This window comes from Tiliqua scincoides, chromosome 2 (genome assembly GCF_035046505.1).
Source record: "Tiliqua scincoides isolate rTilSci1 chromosome 2, rTilSci1.hap2, whole genome shotgun sequence".
NCBI classification, from domain to species: Eukaryota; Metazoa; Chordata; class Lepidosauria; order Squamata; family Scincidae; genus Tiliqua; species Tiliqua scincoides.
Window position 1 is genome coordinate 201264909 of NC_089822.1, and position 16470 is coordinate 201281378.

Below are 16470 nucleotides of genomic sequence, written 5' to 3' on the forward strand. Positions count from 1 at the left end.
CACAGGCCTGGGCCCTCAGGCTGCAATCCTATGCACACTTACCTGGGAGTAAGCCCCACTGACTATAATGGGCCTTACTTCTGAGTAAGGCCTGGGCTGAGAGGGGAGAGAAGGGCACTGCACGGGCAGAGGAGCAAGTGGTGGCTCTGCGGCTACGAGCTTCAGACGTTCCTGAGGCGAACTGAAGGCGCGGCAACTCCGCACTGTGAGCTCGCCCGTCTCCCGCGAAGCCTCCCTGTGCTCCTCAGCGCGCCTGCTGAGGAGTTCCAGGAAAGCCGCGCGCTTCGCTCCTCGCCCAGGTTGAAGAGCAACGGAAGCAGCAGGCGGGAGAGAGTCCCTTCCTTCCTCGCCCACTCTCCGCGCGACAGAAGAGGCCAGCAGCTTCCCTTCACTAGGCCGGGCGGGAGGGTCCAAGATCCCACCAGGCCCCTCTCAAGCGCGCAGCCCGCCCACGTCCGCTTCCTCGAAACGTGTCCCTCAGCCCTTCCCGTACTTCGCGCCTCCTTCGGTTGGTAGCCGACCGTTGCGCGGCGTGTGGGCGGGGCTGCGGTTGCTAAGCGACAACGGCCTTTCGCGGCACGCTCCCTGCCCCTTGACCCTTCCGCTCCCTCCCATTGGCTACGCGCGCGCGATCACGTGGAAGAGGTGCCGCGTTGAGAAGATGGAGAGCGGAAGCGGCAAGAAGGTAAGGCCGAGCCTGACAGGTGCCGGCTCTCCTGCGCTTCCTTCCCGTCCCCGGTAGCTCACGCAGCCCGTGGTTTTCTTACAGAGGCAGCGCGACGCGGAGTCGGAGGCGTCGGGCCTCTCCGAGGACGATGAAGACTACACGCCCTTCGTGCCCCTCAAGCAGCGGAGGCAGCAGATGGTAGGCCTGGTCGGTGGGGGGAGGCGGGAGGCCTCAGGCCTGGGGGAGAGGCCTGGTGGGTGGGGGGAGTCCTCTGGCCTGGGGGAGTACTCTTCCTCCCCCCCTCCATAACCTGATCCCTCTGAGCATGTGTGCTGGCCACCCACCCACCCGGTGAACTGCAGGCAGACCTGTCAGGGGGGAGAGTACAACGAGTGTGTGGATTCCTCCTGGGCTGGAGTAGCTCTGATAGGAATTCTGAGGAAATGAGTGCTAACAAAGTACCTTTCCGCACATGTTTGGAGGAACAGCAGGCTTTGTATAAAGTGCCCTTTCCCCATAGTTCCCATCCCTACAGTTCTGGGTGCGTACTCTAAGTGTGGATATCATGAGACCAGAGAGGTGTAGCTCCACGACACACACCCTGTCATTTGCATTCTGGTCTGTCATCTGAACCTCCCGCAGGGGCTATAGCACTGGTGTTCTGTGATTGGCTCCAAAGTGTAAAATGTATCTTATACCCCATAATAAAAATGTGGGAGGGGCAGAGGGGGTGGCAGGAGTTGAGATTTCCTGGTGTTTTCCCCTTGCCCTTTGTTTTCTATGGCATTTAAAATTCCTACATGAGTTCTGATGTTGGCTTAGTGTTTTGCTGATATTTGGGATGTCTCTGTCATCTGAAGGGAGTTTAGGATATGGCATATGCTGACTCCTCATCATCCCACCTACATCCCACCCGGGTCCCTCCCACCTGTTCCCGAATGGGCGAAGTAGACATTGGATAGCCGAGAGGCAAACAAACAGGACAGGAGGGGCTTCGGAAAAAGCTTTTACTAGTTTGCAAATGGGCCCATCACAAAGGCATGATGGACAACTAAAACCAGAATTGGCTACATCTTTATAGCATAGTTTCAATGGGGGAGGGGAGAGGGGAATTTAGTAAATTATGTATAGGAACTTGCATCATGCTTATGTAATGAACTTGGTGTTTTCTAAAGTACATTCTATGGACAAAATGTTTCAATTCTTTATGTGCAAGGTTAGAGCAACTTGTTCTATGGGGGCGGTTATGCAAAGCTTGTTCTGCAAGCTCTGTAGATAGTGTCATAATTTTGTTCATCCCTTGGACTTCCTTGGGGTCAATATTGCTTATCTTTGTATAACAAACATGCTGTCCTAAGCTGATGGTCAGCGGCCCCTTTTCAGGTTTGAGTCACAGGGCCTGCCTCCAGCTTTGGACTAATGTAATATGGTTCTCTGCTTGGGGTTTTTTTGGGTAGGGGTTTTTCGGTTACACACCTCTCCACCCAGCTTGGGGGTTTGTGTCATCTGTAATTTTGCCCATGTTGGAGGTAGTTCAGCATGGTGTTATATCTGTGTAGCTGTTGTGCCAACATCCAAAGGCATATGCTAGGAATGTCAGACTTATTTCATACAGTGGGCTGAACAGCATTCATGGCACCTGTTGAGGGCCAGAACTGCTGTCATTAAGCAGAAAGTGATATCATTAAGCAGATAATGGCCAGAAATAAGCACTTTTTTCTCACCTAGGAACAAATTAGCTGCAAATGACAAAAGAGAAAATGTGTAAATCATATTTTCAAGATATGAGAGAGCCCAATTATCATGCTGAGGGAACCCAATTATCATGTGGGCTGCCATTTCTACTGAGGGGGAAATTCGTAGCTGAGAGCTGGTCTGCAAAGTGACTCCTCAGCAGAAGCAGTGCTGCTGAAAGGGCAGCCCGCATAATGGGGTCTCTCACAGCCTTGGCAGCCTCTCCCTCGCTTACCCTTCTTGGTATGTTCTTTCCTCCATAGTGTTTTTTTGCCTTCTGAAGCCTATTTTCATCTCTTCCTCCCAGAGCCTCAGCAGAGCTGCTGAAAGGGTGGCACTGGGAGAGTCCAGTTATGATGTGGGCTGGATAAAGAGCTTCCACGAGCCATAAATGGCTCATGGGCCCCATAAATGACTCATGGGCCATATGTTTGACACCACTTGCATATGCTGCTCAGACTGACTTTTCAGAAGTATCGGACTGCATCCTTCAATTAGTATGAGTTAAGTGGAGTAGAAGAGACATAAGTGGCTAGATCAGTGGTTCTCAAACTTTTCAGCACCACTTTTAAAAAAGACACTCTATCAGGACCCAACTGGCTTTCTGAGACTTTAAAAAAGGTAATCTAGAAAGAAATCTTATTTGCAAAAAACTTGATCCATTTCTTGTCATGAGGCTATCCTAATGAATAACTGAAGGCTTAAGGAGCTTGAAGCCAGCCTTTACCTGCCCCTACTACCTGTCATTGATGGACTTGGAAAAAAAACACACCAGAGAAGATGCTCAAACATTTCTCTCTGTATTTACGCAAGCTTGCCATCTGCAGGAGCTTGGCTGTATGAGGACAGTTAGCAGCTATCTGATTTTTGAATAGCCTTAGGACTTGAGGCAGTTAATTATCTGATCTTTCTATCACCTGTGTTTTCATTGGAGGCCCTGTGGGACCCACAGGAAATTGGGTCTCAACCCACCAACTGGGTCCCAACCCAGAGTTTGAGAAACACTGGCCTAGATGCATGGAGTGGAGGATGATTCAGGAAAGACGTTGCTGAGTATCCTAGTCTTGCAGAGACTTCAGCAGCAGGAGAGATGCCTACATTTACAGAGGGATGGCAATTAGGGCTTTGGTTCCAGTGGGTTGTGTACATTTCTTGCACTGCCTCTTATGTTCCTCTCATACATTCAGCTGCAAAAGTTGCTGCAGATGCGCCGTAAGGGGGTGTTGGAGGATGAGCAACGGGACAGTGGCAGCGACTATCATGGTGATGAAGATGACATTCCCTTGGGTCCACAGTCCAATGTCAGCCTCCTGGACCAGCACCAACACCTCAAGGAGAAGGCGGAAGGTATGATTGACAAAGCAGGTTGCTCTGTGAGTGAGGAGAGGGATCTGAGATTGAGGAGTGTGACTGACTGCTCTGTGATCTCTGCAGCACGTAAGGAGTCGGCTAAAGAGAAGCAGCTGAAGGAAGAAGAGAAGATCCTGGAGAGTGTGGCAGAGGGACGAGGTGAGTACCAAGGAAATCTTCCAGTGACTTTTCAGGTCTGTGGGTATTGGACAGAAAGGGGGGGGCAAAAAAGCTGCAGCTAAAAGCAATTAATTACCGTAGATACTCGCCTATAAGGTGAAAAATTTCTTCCCTGAAATACAGTCTGAATCATTGCCCTGCCTTATCTCCGGGGCAGGGTGGGGGGCAGGCGAGTGAGCCAGCCAGCCAATCACTATTGTGGGAGAGAGGGAGGGAGCGAGCTGGGATGAGAAAGAAAGTGATTGTGCAGGCTGGGGCTGCTGCTGAGCATTTGCAGCTGCCTGTGGGGCGAGCTCCACGTGCTCCTTCAGGCTGTTGCCCAGCTGCAGGAGCTTGCTGGGCTGGGCAGGAGCAATTGGACTAAATTGTGAGGTCAGAGCATGCTGAATTTCATAGCAAGAGATTGATAGTGTATTAGTGCTTCTTAATATATTTGAATTAATTGTAGAATATATTAATTTTTATTTCATTGTATGGGACATGCCAAAAATGTATGGGCCCTGGGTGCCAAATGACCTTCGCATGCCACTGAGTCAGACACCCCCCCTAAGTTTGGTATTGGCAACCTTCAGTCTCAAAAGACTATGGTATCGCGCTCTGAAAGGTGGTTCTGGCACAGCGTCTAGTGTGGCTGAAAAGGCCAATCCGGGAGTGACAATCCCTTCCACACCAGGAGCAAGTGCAGTCTGTCCCTGGTCTGTCTCCCTGGCTATGGGCCTTCCTTCTTTGCCTCTTAGCCTCAGACTGTTGGCAAAGTGTCTCTTCAAACTGGGAAAGGCCATGCTGCACAGCCTGCCTCCAAGCGGGCCGCTCAGAGGCCAGGGTTTCCCACTTGTTGAGGTCCATCCCTAAGGCCTTCAGATCCCTCTTGCAGATGTCCTTGTATCGCAGCTGTGGTCTACCTGTAGGGCGCTTTCCTTGCACGAGTTCTCCATAGAGGAGATCCTTTGGGATCCGGCCATCATCCATTCTCACGACATGACCAAGCCAACGCAGGCGTCTCTGTTTCAGCAGTGAATACATGCTAGGGATTCCAGCACGTTCCAGGACTGTGTTGTTTGGAACTTTGTCCTGCCAGGTGATGCCGAGGATGCGTCGGAGGCAGCGCATGTGGAAAGCGCTCAGTTTCCTCTCCTGTTGTGAGCGAAGAGTCCATGACTCGCTGCAGTACAGAAGTGTACTCAGGACGCAAGCTCTGTAGACCTGGATCTTGGTATGTTCCGTCAGCTTCTTGTTGGACCAGACTCTCTTTGTGAGTCTGGAAAACGTGGTAGCTGCTTTACCGATGCGCTTGTTTAGCTCAGTATCGAGAGAATGAGTGTCGGAGATCGTTGAGCCAAGGTACACAAAGTCATGGACAACCTCCAGTTCATGCTCAGAGATTGTAATGCAGGGAGGTGAGTCCACATCCTGAACCATGACCTGTGTTTTCTTCAGGCTGATTGTCAGTCCAAAATCTTGGCAGGCCTTGCTAAAACGATCCATGAGCTGCTGGAGATCTTTGGCAGAGTGGGTAGTGACAGCTGCATCGTCGGCAAAGAGGAAGTCACGCAGACATTTCAGCTGGACTTTGGATTTTGCTCTCAGTCTGGAGAGGTTGAAGAGCTTTCCGTCTGATCTGGTCCGGAGATAGATGCCTTCTGTTGCAGTTCCAAAGGCCTGCTTCAGCAGGACAGCGAAGAAAATCCCAAACAAGGTTGGTGCAAGAACACAGCCCTGCTTCACTCCGCTTCGGATGTCAAAAGGGTCTGATGTGGAGCCATCGAAGACAACAGTGCCCTTCATGTCCTTGTGGAAAGATCTGATGATGCTGAGGAGCCTGGGTGGACATCCAATCTTGGGGAGAATCTTGAAGAGGCCGTCTCTGCTGACCAGGTCGAAAGCCTTTGTGAGATCTATGAAGGCTATAAAGAGTGGCTGTCGTTGTTCCCTGCATTTCTCCTGCAGTTGTCTAAGGGAGAATACCATATCAGTGGTGGACCTGTTGGCTCGGAATCCACACTGCGATTCTGGATAGACGCTCTCTGCAAGTACCTGGAGCCTCTTTAGTACAACTCGGGCAAACAGCTTTCCTACAACGCTAAGGAGAGAGATGCCGCGGTAGTTGTTGCAGTCACCCCTATCACCTTTGTTCTTGTACAGCGTGATGATGTTTGCATCCCTCATGTCTTGAGGTACTCCACCTTCTCTCCAGCAGAGACAGAGGATTTCATGCAGCTCAGTGACGATGATCTCTTTGCAGCATTTTAGGACTTCAGCAGGGATGCTGTCTTTTCCAGGTGCCTTGCCAAAGGCAAGGGAGTCCAGGGCAACGTGAAGTTCTTCTAGGGTTGGTTCACTGTCAAGCTCTTCCAGCACAGGCAGGCACTCAATGTTGTTCAGCACTTCTTCGGTGACTACATTTTCTCTGGAATATAGCTCAGAGTAGTGCTGCACCCAGCGTTCCGTCTGCTGCGCCCGATCCTGGATCACCTCGCCTGTGGCAGACTTCAGAGGGGCAATTTTCTTCTGTGTTGGACCTAGGGCCTGTTTGATACCATCATACATCCCCTTGATGTTGCCCGTGTCAGCTGCTATCTGTATCTCGGAACAGAGATGGAGCCAGTAGTCGTTAGCACATCTCCTGGCAGTCTGTTGGACTTTTCTGCGAGCAGTTCGGAGGACCTGCAGGTTGCGCTCACTGGGACAGGCCTTGTATGCTGCTTGAGCTCTCCTCTTTTCCTCAATGACTGGTGTCAACTCCTCAGAGTGGGCTTCAAACCAGTCTGCCGCCTTGTTGGTCTTCTTGCCGAATATGGACAAGGCGGTGTTGTAAACGGTATTCTTGAAATGTTCCCATCTGTTGGATGCGTTTGCGTCGGCCGGGCCTGGAAGAGATTCCTCAAGCGCTTGTGCAAATTCCTCCACTTTTCTCTGATCCCGGGTCTTGCTGGTATCAATGCGAGGTCTTCCTTCCTTTTTCGTGTGATACAGTCGCTTTGTTTGCAGTTTCACTCTGCTGCACACCAGGGAGTGGTCAGTGTCGCAGGCAGCACCATGATAACTGCGTGTGATCTTGATGCTGGGAAGGCTGGAGCGTCTGGTGAGGATCAGGTCGAGCTGGTGCCAGTGCTTTGATCTTGGATGTCTCCAAGAGACTCTATGTTGGGGCTTTGTGTTGAAGAACGTGTTGCTGACACAGAGACCGTGATGACAGCAAAACTCTAGCAGGCGTTGGCCATTTTCGTTCATCCTCCCAGTGCCAAACTGACCTAAGCAAGTGGGCCATGAACTGTTATCAGCACCAACTCTAGCATTGAAATCGCCGAGGATGAACAATGGCTCTTTTACAGGGATTTTCTTGACAGTGGTGGCCAGGTCATCATAGAATTTGTCTTTGGCTTCTGCTGGAGACGACAGAGTCGGTGCATAAGCACTGATGAGAGTGATAGGTCCTGCTGATGACTGGAGCTGCAGGGACAAAATTCTTTCACTTCCCACAGTAGGTGGGATGATGGATTTCAGCAGGGTATTTCTGACCGCAAAGCCAACGCCATGTTCCCTGGTTTCGTTTGGTGGTTTTCCCTGCCAGAAAAATGACAAATTTCTCTCCTTGACAGATCCGGAATCTGGCAGCCTAGTCTCTTGAAGGGCGACGATGTCCATCTGCAGTCTGCTCAGCTCCATGTCGATGACAGCTGTTTTGCGTGCGTCGTCTATTTCTTGCAGGTCATCAGAGAAGCCAGGTGTCATTGTCCTAACGTTCCAGGTGCCCAGCTTTAGGACAGTAGTTTTCTGTTTTCTGTTGCATGGTGCAGAGTTGTCGATCCGCTTGTCGGTTTTCACCCTAAACCCCACGCACCCCATGAGGTTAACGAACCGTGGCGAGGCAACACCTTACTGGCTGGGGACTGCCCAGCTTAAGGCGGGCGGTAGCTGCCCAATGAGATGCAATGATCTCTCCCACCGTCGGAAGCAGCCCCTGGCGTCATGCTCTACGCCAATCGAGCAAAGACTTATAACCGGTAAACTACTGCTTCCCGTGTTGTGCCGACGCCGTATGGCGAAGTTGGAGTGTCCTCTCCAGTGCGCGAAGCCTGGGTAAAGAAGGTATGGAGGATAGGCTGTTACCCATGCAGCAAATCCCCCCTCTCCACGTCGCTGGAATGGTCCAATGGAAAGGCAGAAGCCAATACGGTTGGTTCCAGCGGCGTCGCAGGAGTTGCCAGAACATGACTGTGTTCAGCCATGAACTGCCTAAGGGACTCCGGCTCCTGATTTTGCCTCGAGGTTGACTCCTGAAGCCTTTTCCAGAACTGGATGTAGCCACAAGGCAGTGGAGGTTTGAGGTCAGAGTTTCCTTCTCTTAGATGAGCTGCCTTCCTAGGCTGACGAGTCCCATATACCCGGGGACTTAAGTTTAACCCCCGACTTATCCGAGGGTCATAGAAAATTCTATGATTAGGGATCAAACCTGTCCCCGACTTATCTGTGAGGTTGACTTATGCTTGGGTGCCTGAGGTGTTTTCTGTAATGGGCTTTGGTGCCTTCTTGGTCATCTTGTTATCACAAATCTGGCCAATTTATTATGTGAAGTACAGCAATTCCTCATACATCCCTTGCTGTGATCTCTCCTTTGCTGTGATCACGGTTGAAGAGAAATGTTCTTGGCCTTGAAAAAGGCTCACTGATTAGAGAAGATGGAGACTGACCATAGGGAATAGTGTCTAGTGCTTAATGCCAAGCACACCCCTTCCTGCTCTTTGCTTCATAGGTTTCTGGGACACTAACTAAACCTCCCTTCCCAGGTGAGCCATCTAGCAGGTCTTATTTAAAATCAAATTACAGTTGTGAACCTGGGCAGTTATAGAGAGGAAACAGCCCACTCAATTACATATGAATATGTACTAGGCAGGCAAGGGGACAAAACATAGCCAGTTCATTAAAACTGAAGAGAAAAAGAAAACAAGGAAGCGATGGACAGAATCACAATAAACAGGCTGATGAAAAATGTCAGGGCTGGATGGCTACAAAGAGGTATCTTGACAATATTGAAAGCAGTAACTAGTAATGCCCAGCAGGGAGAGCTGTGGAGCTACTTAAGAGAAAAGTACAGAACATTCCTTCCCCGGTGTTGCTATACATGGAAAATTTGGCAAACTCTCTTGAAGCGGAAAAAGGAAATAAAACAAAATTAATTCCCTAAACGTGTCTAGCTAGAAATACAGCTATGGGACGAGGAATACCCTATGGGATGAGGATGGGGAGGTTAGAGAACAACAAGACAAAGGCAGAGTAGGAGAAGAAATTGGGAATGGTAGCGTGATGGGATGTGATAGACAGTTTGGCACAATGAGAAGATGCGGGGACAAAGGAGCAAATAAGCAGCCCGTCCTGGGACATTCCATGTACAAACGCTTTTATGCGAATGCCCAAAGTCTCCGAGCAAAGATGGGAGAACTGGAATGTCTGGTGACAAAGGAAAACATTGACATAGTGGGCATAACGGAAACCTGGTGGAATGCGGAGAATCAGTGGGATACCGCAATCCCGGGCTATAAACTCTACAGGAGGGACAGGCAGGGGTGTGTTGGAGGTGGGGTGGCCGTTTATGTTAAGGAAGGGATAGAATCCAGCAAAGTAGAGATTGAAGGTGGGTCCGACTCCACCGTAGAATCTCTGTGGGTTAAATTACCAGGACTGTGGGGCGATGTAATAGTGGGGGTGTACTATTGTCCTCCAGACCAGAAATAGGAAGGAGACCTTGAAATGAGGAAACAGATCAGGGAGGTGACAAGGAAGAACAGGGTTGTAATCATGGGGGACTTCAATTATCCTCATATTGACTGGGTCAATTTGTGTTCTGGTCACAAAAAGGAGACCGGATTCCTTGACTTGCTAAATGACTGTGCCTTAGAGCAGCTAGTCATGGAGCCCACCAGAGGACAGGTGACTCTGGATTTAATATTGTGCGGTACTCAGGACCTGGTTAGAGATGTCAGTGTGACGGAGCAGTTGGGGAACAGTGACAATGCTGTGATCCGTTTCGACGTGCACGTCGGAGGAAGAATACTGGGCAAATCTCTCACAAAAACCCTTGACTTCCGACGGGCGGACTACCCTCAAATGAGGAGGCTGGTTAGAAAGAGCTTGAAAGGGAGGGTAAAAAGAGTCCAATCTCTCCAGAGTGCATGGAGGCTTCTTAAAGCAACAGTAATAGAGGCCCAGCAGAGGTGTATACCATGAAGAAAGAAGGGTTCCACTAAATCCAGGAGGGTGCCTGCATGGCTAACAAGCCAAGTTAGAGGGGCTGTAAAAAGCAAGGAAGCTTCCTTCTGTAAATGGAAGTCTTGCCCTAATGAGGAGAATAAAAAGGAACATAAACTGTGGCAAAAGAAATGTAAAAAGGTGATACGGGAGGCCAAGCGAGACTATGAGGAACGCTTGGCCAGCAACATTAAAGGGAATAATAAAAGCTTCTTCAAATATGTTAGAAGCAGGAAACCTGCCAGAGAAGCGGTTGGCCCTCTGGATGGTGAGGGAGGGAAAGGGGAGATAAGAGGAGACTTAGAGATGGCAGAGAAATTAAATGAGTTCTTTGCATCTGTCTGGCAAAAGACCTCGGGCAGAATACCCGGCAGATACCGCTGCCCGAACAGCCCCTCTTGATGGAGAAATTAAGTCAGATAGAGATTAAAAGAGATGTTTCAGACCTCATTGATAAATTAAAGATCAATAAGTCACCCGGCCCTGATGGCATCCACCCAAGACTTATTAAGGAATTGAAGAATGAAGTTGCTGATCTCTTGACTAAAATATGCAGCTTGTCCCTCAAAATGGCCACGGTGCCAGAAGATTGGAGGATAGCAAATGTCACGCCTATCTTTAAAAAGGGAAAGAGGGGGGACCCAGGAAACTATAGGCCAGTCAGCCTAACATCTATACCAGGTAAGATGGTGGAATGCCTCATCAAAGATAGGATCTCAAGACACATAGATGAACAGGCCTTGCTGAGGGAGAATCAGCATGGCTTCTGTAAGGGTAAGTCTCGCCTCATGAACCTTATAGAATTCTTTGAAAAGGTCACCAGGCGTGTGAATGCAGGAGAACCCATAGACATTATATATCTGGACTTTCAGAAGGCGTTCGACACGGTCCCTCACCAAAGGCTACTGAAAAAACTCTCTCTCTTTCTTTCTCTTTCTGAAACCTTTATTGGCATATCAAACGATTAACAATTGTACTTTACAATTGACATGACAATTTGCATAACACTCAACAATTTAAACAAGATACTAGAATTATTTAAATTCTAACAGCGTTACTTTAAGGATCTCGGATAAATAACCAGCAACAGCTGCAGTTAGGGAATCACAAACATCACTCATAAACTTGGAGAGAATAATATCAGAGGGGATAAGGTCAGAAGGGATCCAAGAATCAAGGTAATGATTCCGAATATCAAAGTGTGCTGGGCAAAGAAAGAGTATATGAAACAAAAAATCAGGAGTCTCATGACAAAAGAGACAGAGCCTTTTCTCCCGTGGAATGTTAAAAAAACCCGTTAAAATGTTAAAAAACATTTTCCCGTCGGCAGTTCATTCTGAAAAAACTCCACAGCCGGGGAATTAGAGGACAGGTCCTCTCATGGATTGAGAACTGGTTGAAGGCCAGGAAACAGAGAGTGGGTGTCAATGAGCAATTTTCACAATGAAGAGAGGTGAAAAGCGGTGTGCCCCAAGGATCTGTCCTGGGACCGGTGCTTTTCAACCTCTTCATAAATGACCTGGAGACAGGGTTGAGCAGTGAGGTGGCAAAGTTTGCAGATGACACCAAACTTTTCCGAGTGGTGAAGACCAGAAGTGATTGTGAGGAGCTTCAGAAGGATCTTTCCAGACTGGCAGAATGGGCAGCAAAATGGCAGATGCGCTTCAGTGTCAGTAAGTGTAAGGTAATGCACATTGGGGCAAAAAATCAAAACTTTAGATATAGGCTGATGGGTTCTGAGCTGTCTGTGACAGATCAGGAGAGAGATCTTGGGGTGGTGGTGGACAAGTCGATGAAAGTGTCGACTCAATGTGCAGCGGCAATAAAGAAGGCCAGTTCTATGCTTGGGAACATTAGAAAAGGTATTGAGAATAAAACGGCTAATATTATAATGCTGTTGTACAAATCAATGGTAAGGCCACACCTGGAGTATTATGTCCAGTTCTGGTCGCCGCATCTCAAAAAAGACATAGTGGAAATAGAAAAGGTGCAAAAGAGAGCAACTAAGATGATTATGGGGCTGGGGTATCTTCCTTATGAGGAAAGGCTACGGCGTTTGGGCCTCTTCAGCCTAGAAAAGAGGTGCCTCAGGGGGGACATGACTGAGACATACAAAATTATGCAGGGAATGGACAGAGTGGATAGAGAGATGCTCTTTACACTCTCACATAACACCAGAACCAGGGGACATCCACTAAAATTGAGTTTTGGGAGAGTTAGGACAGACAAAAGAAAATATTTCTTTACTCAGCGTGTGGTTGGTCTGTGGAACTCCTTGCCACAGAATGTGCTGATGGTGTCTCGCCTGGACGCCTTTAAAAGGGGATTGGACAAGTTTCTGGAGGAAAAATCCATTTCGGGTTACAAGCCATGATGTGTATGCGCAACTTCCTGATTTTAGAAATGGGCTATGTCAGAATGCCAGATGCAAGGGAGGGCTCCAGAATGAGGTCTTTTTTTATCAGGTGTGCTCCCTGGGGCGTTTGGTAGGCCGCTGTGAGATACAGGAAGCTGGACTAGATGGGCCTATGGCCTGATCCAGTGGGGCTGTTCTTATGTTCTTATGTTCTTATGTACAGTCCCTATAACTAGTTACTAACGTTATTCTAGGGTTGTTGGCCTTCTGCTAGGAATGAGTATGTGTGCCTTTTGCAAACCTGTGTCAGTGTTGCAGTGGCAGACCAGGCAAAATGCACTTCTATCTGCGTGCAAGAACCTATATCACCTCCGTTTGATTATATCACAGGGTCTCGCAACTAGATGAGGGGAAACCATCTGGCCACTCCATCCCACCCCTTTATCTAGACCAGCCATTTTCAACCACTGCACCATGGTACACTGGTGTGCTGCAAGTGGTCCACAGGTGTGCCACAGGAATTTGAGGGAAGGTCATTTATTAGTAGAGCCAATAGGGATGTGAGGCCCCCACTGGCAACATGGTGTGCCTTGGCAATTATCAAAAACCTGATGGTGTGCCTTGACAATTTTAGTGCCTTGTCAGTGTGCGGTGAGATGAAAAAGGTTGAAAATTGCTGATCTAGATAAGTGGGCATGACTACCTAATCAGTGAGTACATGTCAATTTCAGCAGAAGATTGTCCAGAATCCTTTATCTCAAAGGAAACCACATCCATGATGACAGTGAATACATGTAATATTTATCTGGAATGCCATGTGTTCCTTCTATAATTGTGCTGGATTGGAAAAAAGATGGGGCGTAGAGCTGGCAAATGACTTGTTGGATGCCGACAGGTTGCAGAAGCTTCCTGGGGAGAAAATGGAGAAAAATAGGCAAAATGCAGAGGGAAATTGGGGTTTTTTTTGAATCACACTGTTGGTTTTTCTTTTGTGTAGCTCTGATGTCTGTGAAGGAAATGGCGAAAGGCATCACCTATGATGATCCCATTAAAACCAGGTAGATATTGCATATTGTTTGTACAAATTAAATGGAGCTTTAGCATACATGATTTATCAAGAAGTTGTGTTCCAAGTTGCTTTGTCAAATGAGTCTGCTTGCAGTCTGTCAATATTGGCTTAGTAGGAAAACAGACATCTCTTTTGATATATACCTGGCAGCAGGTGAACTGTAACTGTTTCCTTTAAGCTGCACGGCCATGCAACTCAAAGCCCCCTGAACCCGACCTCCACACAGCTTGCAGTCAGGCATTCCCAGAAGTCCAGTGATTTCATTTGACATCATTGCCTTGTATCTGGAAATGCTGAGGAGGTGACAGACAGCAAGTTAGGGAATCCAAGGAGGGAATATTGTCTATAACATTTCAGTATGAGGGAAAATTAAAACTAAATGGCATTGATTTATATGTTATATTCCAGATCTTTCAGCCGTCTTGGATGCCCTTTGGGAAGAAAGGTGGAATACAAATCGAATAAACAATAATAGTATCTTCAGACAGTTCTAAAATATTAACCAAGAAAAGCCATGCCATGTTCAAAATATTGAGCAGTAAATGCATTTTATGTTGGATTCTACATTTTGATCATAGAAAAACTCTTACATTATAGTTTTTTACCTATCAGCACTGCTTTGAGATCTACTTGTATCAACCATTTGGAAGCCTTTTATTGTGCTTCCTTAAAAACGTCATCCAGATTTATCTCCGAGTGTTACCAATAAGTAGCTATTGGGGTTATGAAAGGAGGCAATAATTTTCTGAAGAGTAGCACCTGCATTTGTGCCTAAAGGAAAATGAGCAACCTTTTAAAGAATCTCACTTAAAAGAAGGCTGTGTCTTTCATGTTGCTTGAACATCTGCGCTATACGTTGGAATAACAATTGCATCAAAATGATTAACTCTGTGCACTCTCCAGCTTCAAGTAATTGAGGTGTCAACTTCAGTGCAGTGTCCACCACCACCTGCAAAAGAAAAAATCTTTCAAGACTGATGTACATAGCAATTATGTTGTTTTGTTTGAGGTTGCTAAGAAGGAATGTGGCTTCGTCATGAAGCTGGGGCTTTATTGTTAGAATCTCTCTTTGGGAGACCTTGTTGAAGAACTGTCCAGCTTAGCTAACCTTGAATAATGACTGTATTCTATTTTCTGCCATTCCATTTCAATGTGAGTGGCCTCAGCCTAGTAGCCTTGTTCCCTGCTTATATTTCTCTGTATTCTCTTACCAGCTGGAAGGCTCCACGATACATCTTGGCTATGTCGGAAGCACGGCATGACCGTGTGCGCAAGAAATATCACATCCTGGTGGAAGGGGATGGTATTCCACCACCCATCAAAAGCTTTAAGGAGATGAAGTTCCCACCAGGTAAGTGGCTCTGGTGGTGATCGCTGAGGAATTTCCTTTAATATGGAGGAGGCAAAGAAATGATTGCCTTGAGTTTGGGACCAAAGACTTCATATTGTCTGGCTGCTGTTTCTGCCTAGCTCAGCGATTTTCAACCTTTTTCATCTCATGGCACACTGACAAGGCACGAAAATTGTCAAGGCACACCATCAGATTTTTGGCAATTGACAAGGCACTCCATGCTGCCAGTGGGGGGCTCACATCCCCATTGTCCCTACTAATAAATGACCTGTGGACCACTCATGGCATACCAGTGTGCCATGGCACAGTGGTTGAGAATGGCTGGCCTAGCTAGTATATTCTCAGGGTACATTCTTGCACTACAGTTTGTACTTGCATGCACATATGAGAAATTCAAAATGCACATTAAATATGAATGGACAACATATGTATTATGTCACTATCCCCTGCTACATTTTTGCATGTCAGAGTCCCTAATTTTCCTTCTGTGCTACTGCTTGCATGTATTTGACAGATAGAAGTTGATAATAATATGTTCATATAGCTATATTTGACATGATCCATGTGAATTTTGTATTCATTTCCAGGCATGGTGTTTTTGAATAGCCATCCTTTGTTGTCAAATATTTTATTGGAGGTTCTTATGAGGATAGTTGCATCTTAGTACATCTCATTTTATCTCTATCATTAACCCACTTATTTGCAAAACATCCAAAAAGCTGTAGAATGAATTAAATCACTGCACAAGATTTGCTATTGTGAACTGAAAATGATGTGTCTGTTCTTTTAGTGGGGAGGAGTGATTTCCTGAGTTCTTTGACATAGCAGACTCCCCACCACCTCCACGTCAAAACCTCCTCACTTCTATGCCTCAAGTACCATCACCATTTTATTTCCAGTTTTTTTTCCATATAAACTGGAATTTGAAACTCCAAATTCCAAATAATTTCCAGTTATTTTATTTCCAGTTATTTCCAGTTGTCCAGTTGTTGGTGGGTGGGTGTGTTTGCTTTTTTCGTGGTTCATGGTGTGCTTGTTCTCTTACCCAACTTCATTGGAACTGAAGCACAACATGTTACTTTCTGTTATTGATCGCTTTTTGAATCCCTAAGAACTTGATCAAGCCCAAATTTTTTTATTTCAGGAACATATTGAGGGGGTGGTGGGAAAATCCAGACATTGCGTGCATAGAAAACAAAACAAACACAAAGTGACTGTTTCCTGCTTCCATTACTTTTCTTTCCTGCCATTCTGGTTCAGGAAGCACTGTATGTAGAGTATCTTTGCTGCTCTGCAAAATATAATTCTAATTAAGTGTTTATTTATAGAACATTGCCAGGGCAATTGATGCAGCAGCATAACATGCTTTAGGACAGGATGGGATGGAGGAATGAAGCAAAGGTCACTCAGTAGCATACACTTTTGTGCAGTTTGCCTGTCTGAGTGATACATATAATCTGTATGTCTGTATCTGATCTTTGTAACTTCAGTGATTGCATCCCTAATTCTGTGATACC

At 47.1% G+C, this 16470-nt stretch overlaps 1 protein-coding gene across 1 annotated transcript in view; it reads left to right on the forward strand.

Moving 5' to 3' along the window:
* The first annotated feature begins 634 nt into the window (after positions 1-634).
* Positions 635-16470, forward strand: part of DDX41 (DEAD-box helicase 41) — a 29104-nt gene continuing 13268 nt past the window's right edge. Inside the window, exons 1-6 of the mRNA XM_066614268.1 lie at positions 635-685; positions 770-865; positions 3589-3748; positions 3836-3910; positions 13531-13591; positions 14817-14953. Coding sequence (XP_066470365.1) covers positions 662-685; positions 770-865; positions 3589-3748; positions 3836-3910; positions 13531-13591; positions 14817-14953 — 553 coding nt within the window. The 5' untranslated portion in view covers positions 635-661. The remainder of the gene's footprint in view (positions 686-769; positions 866-3588; positions 3749-3835; positions 3911-13530; positions 13592-14816; positions 14954-16470) is intronic.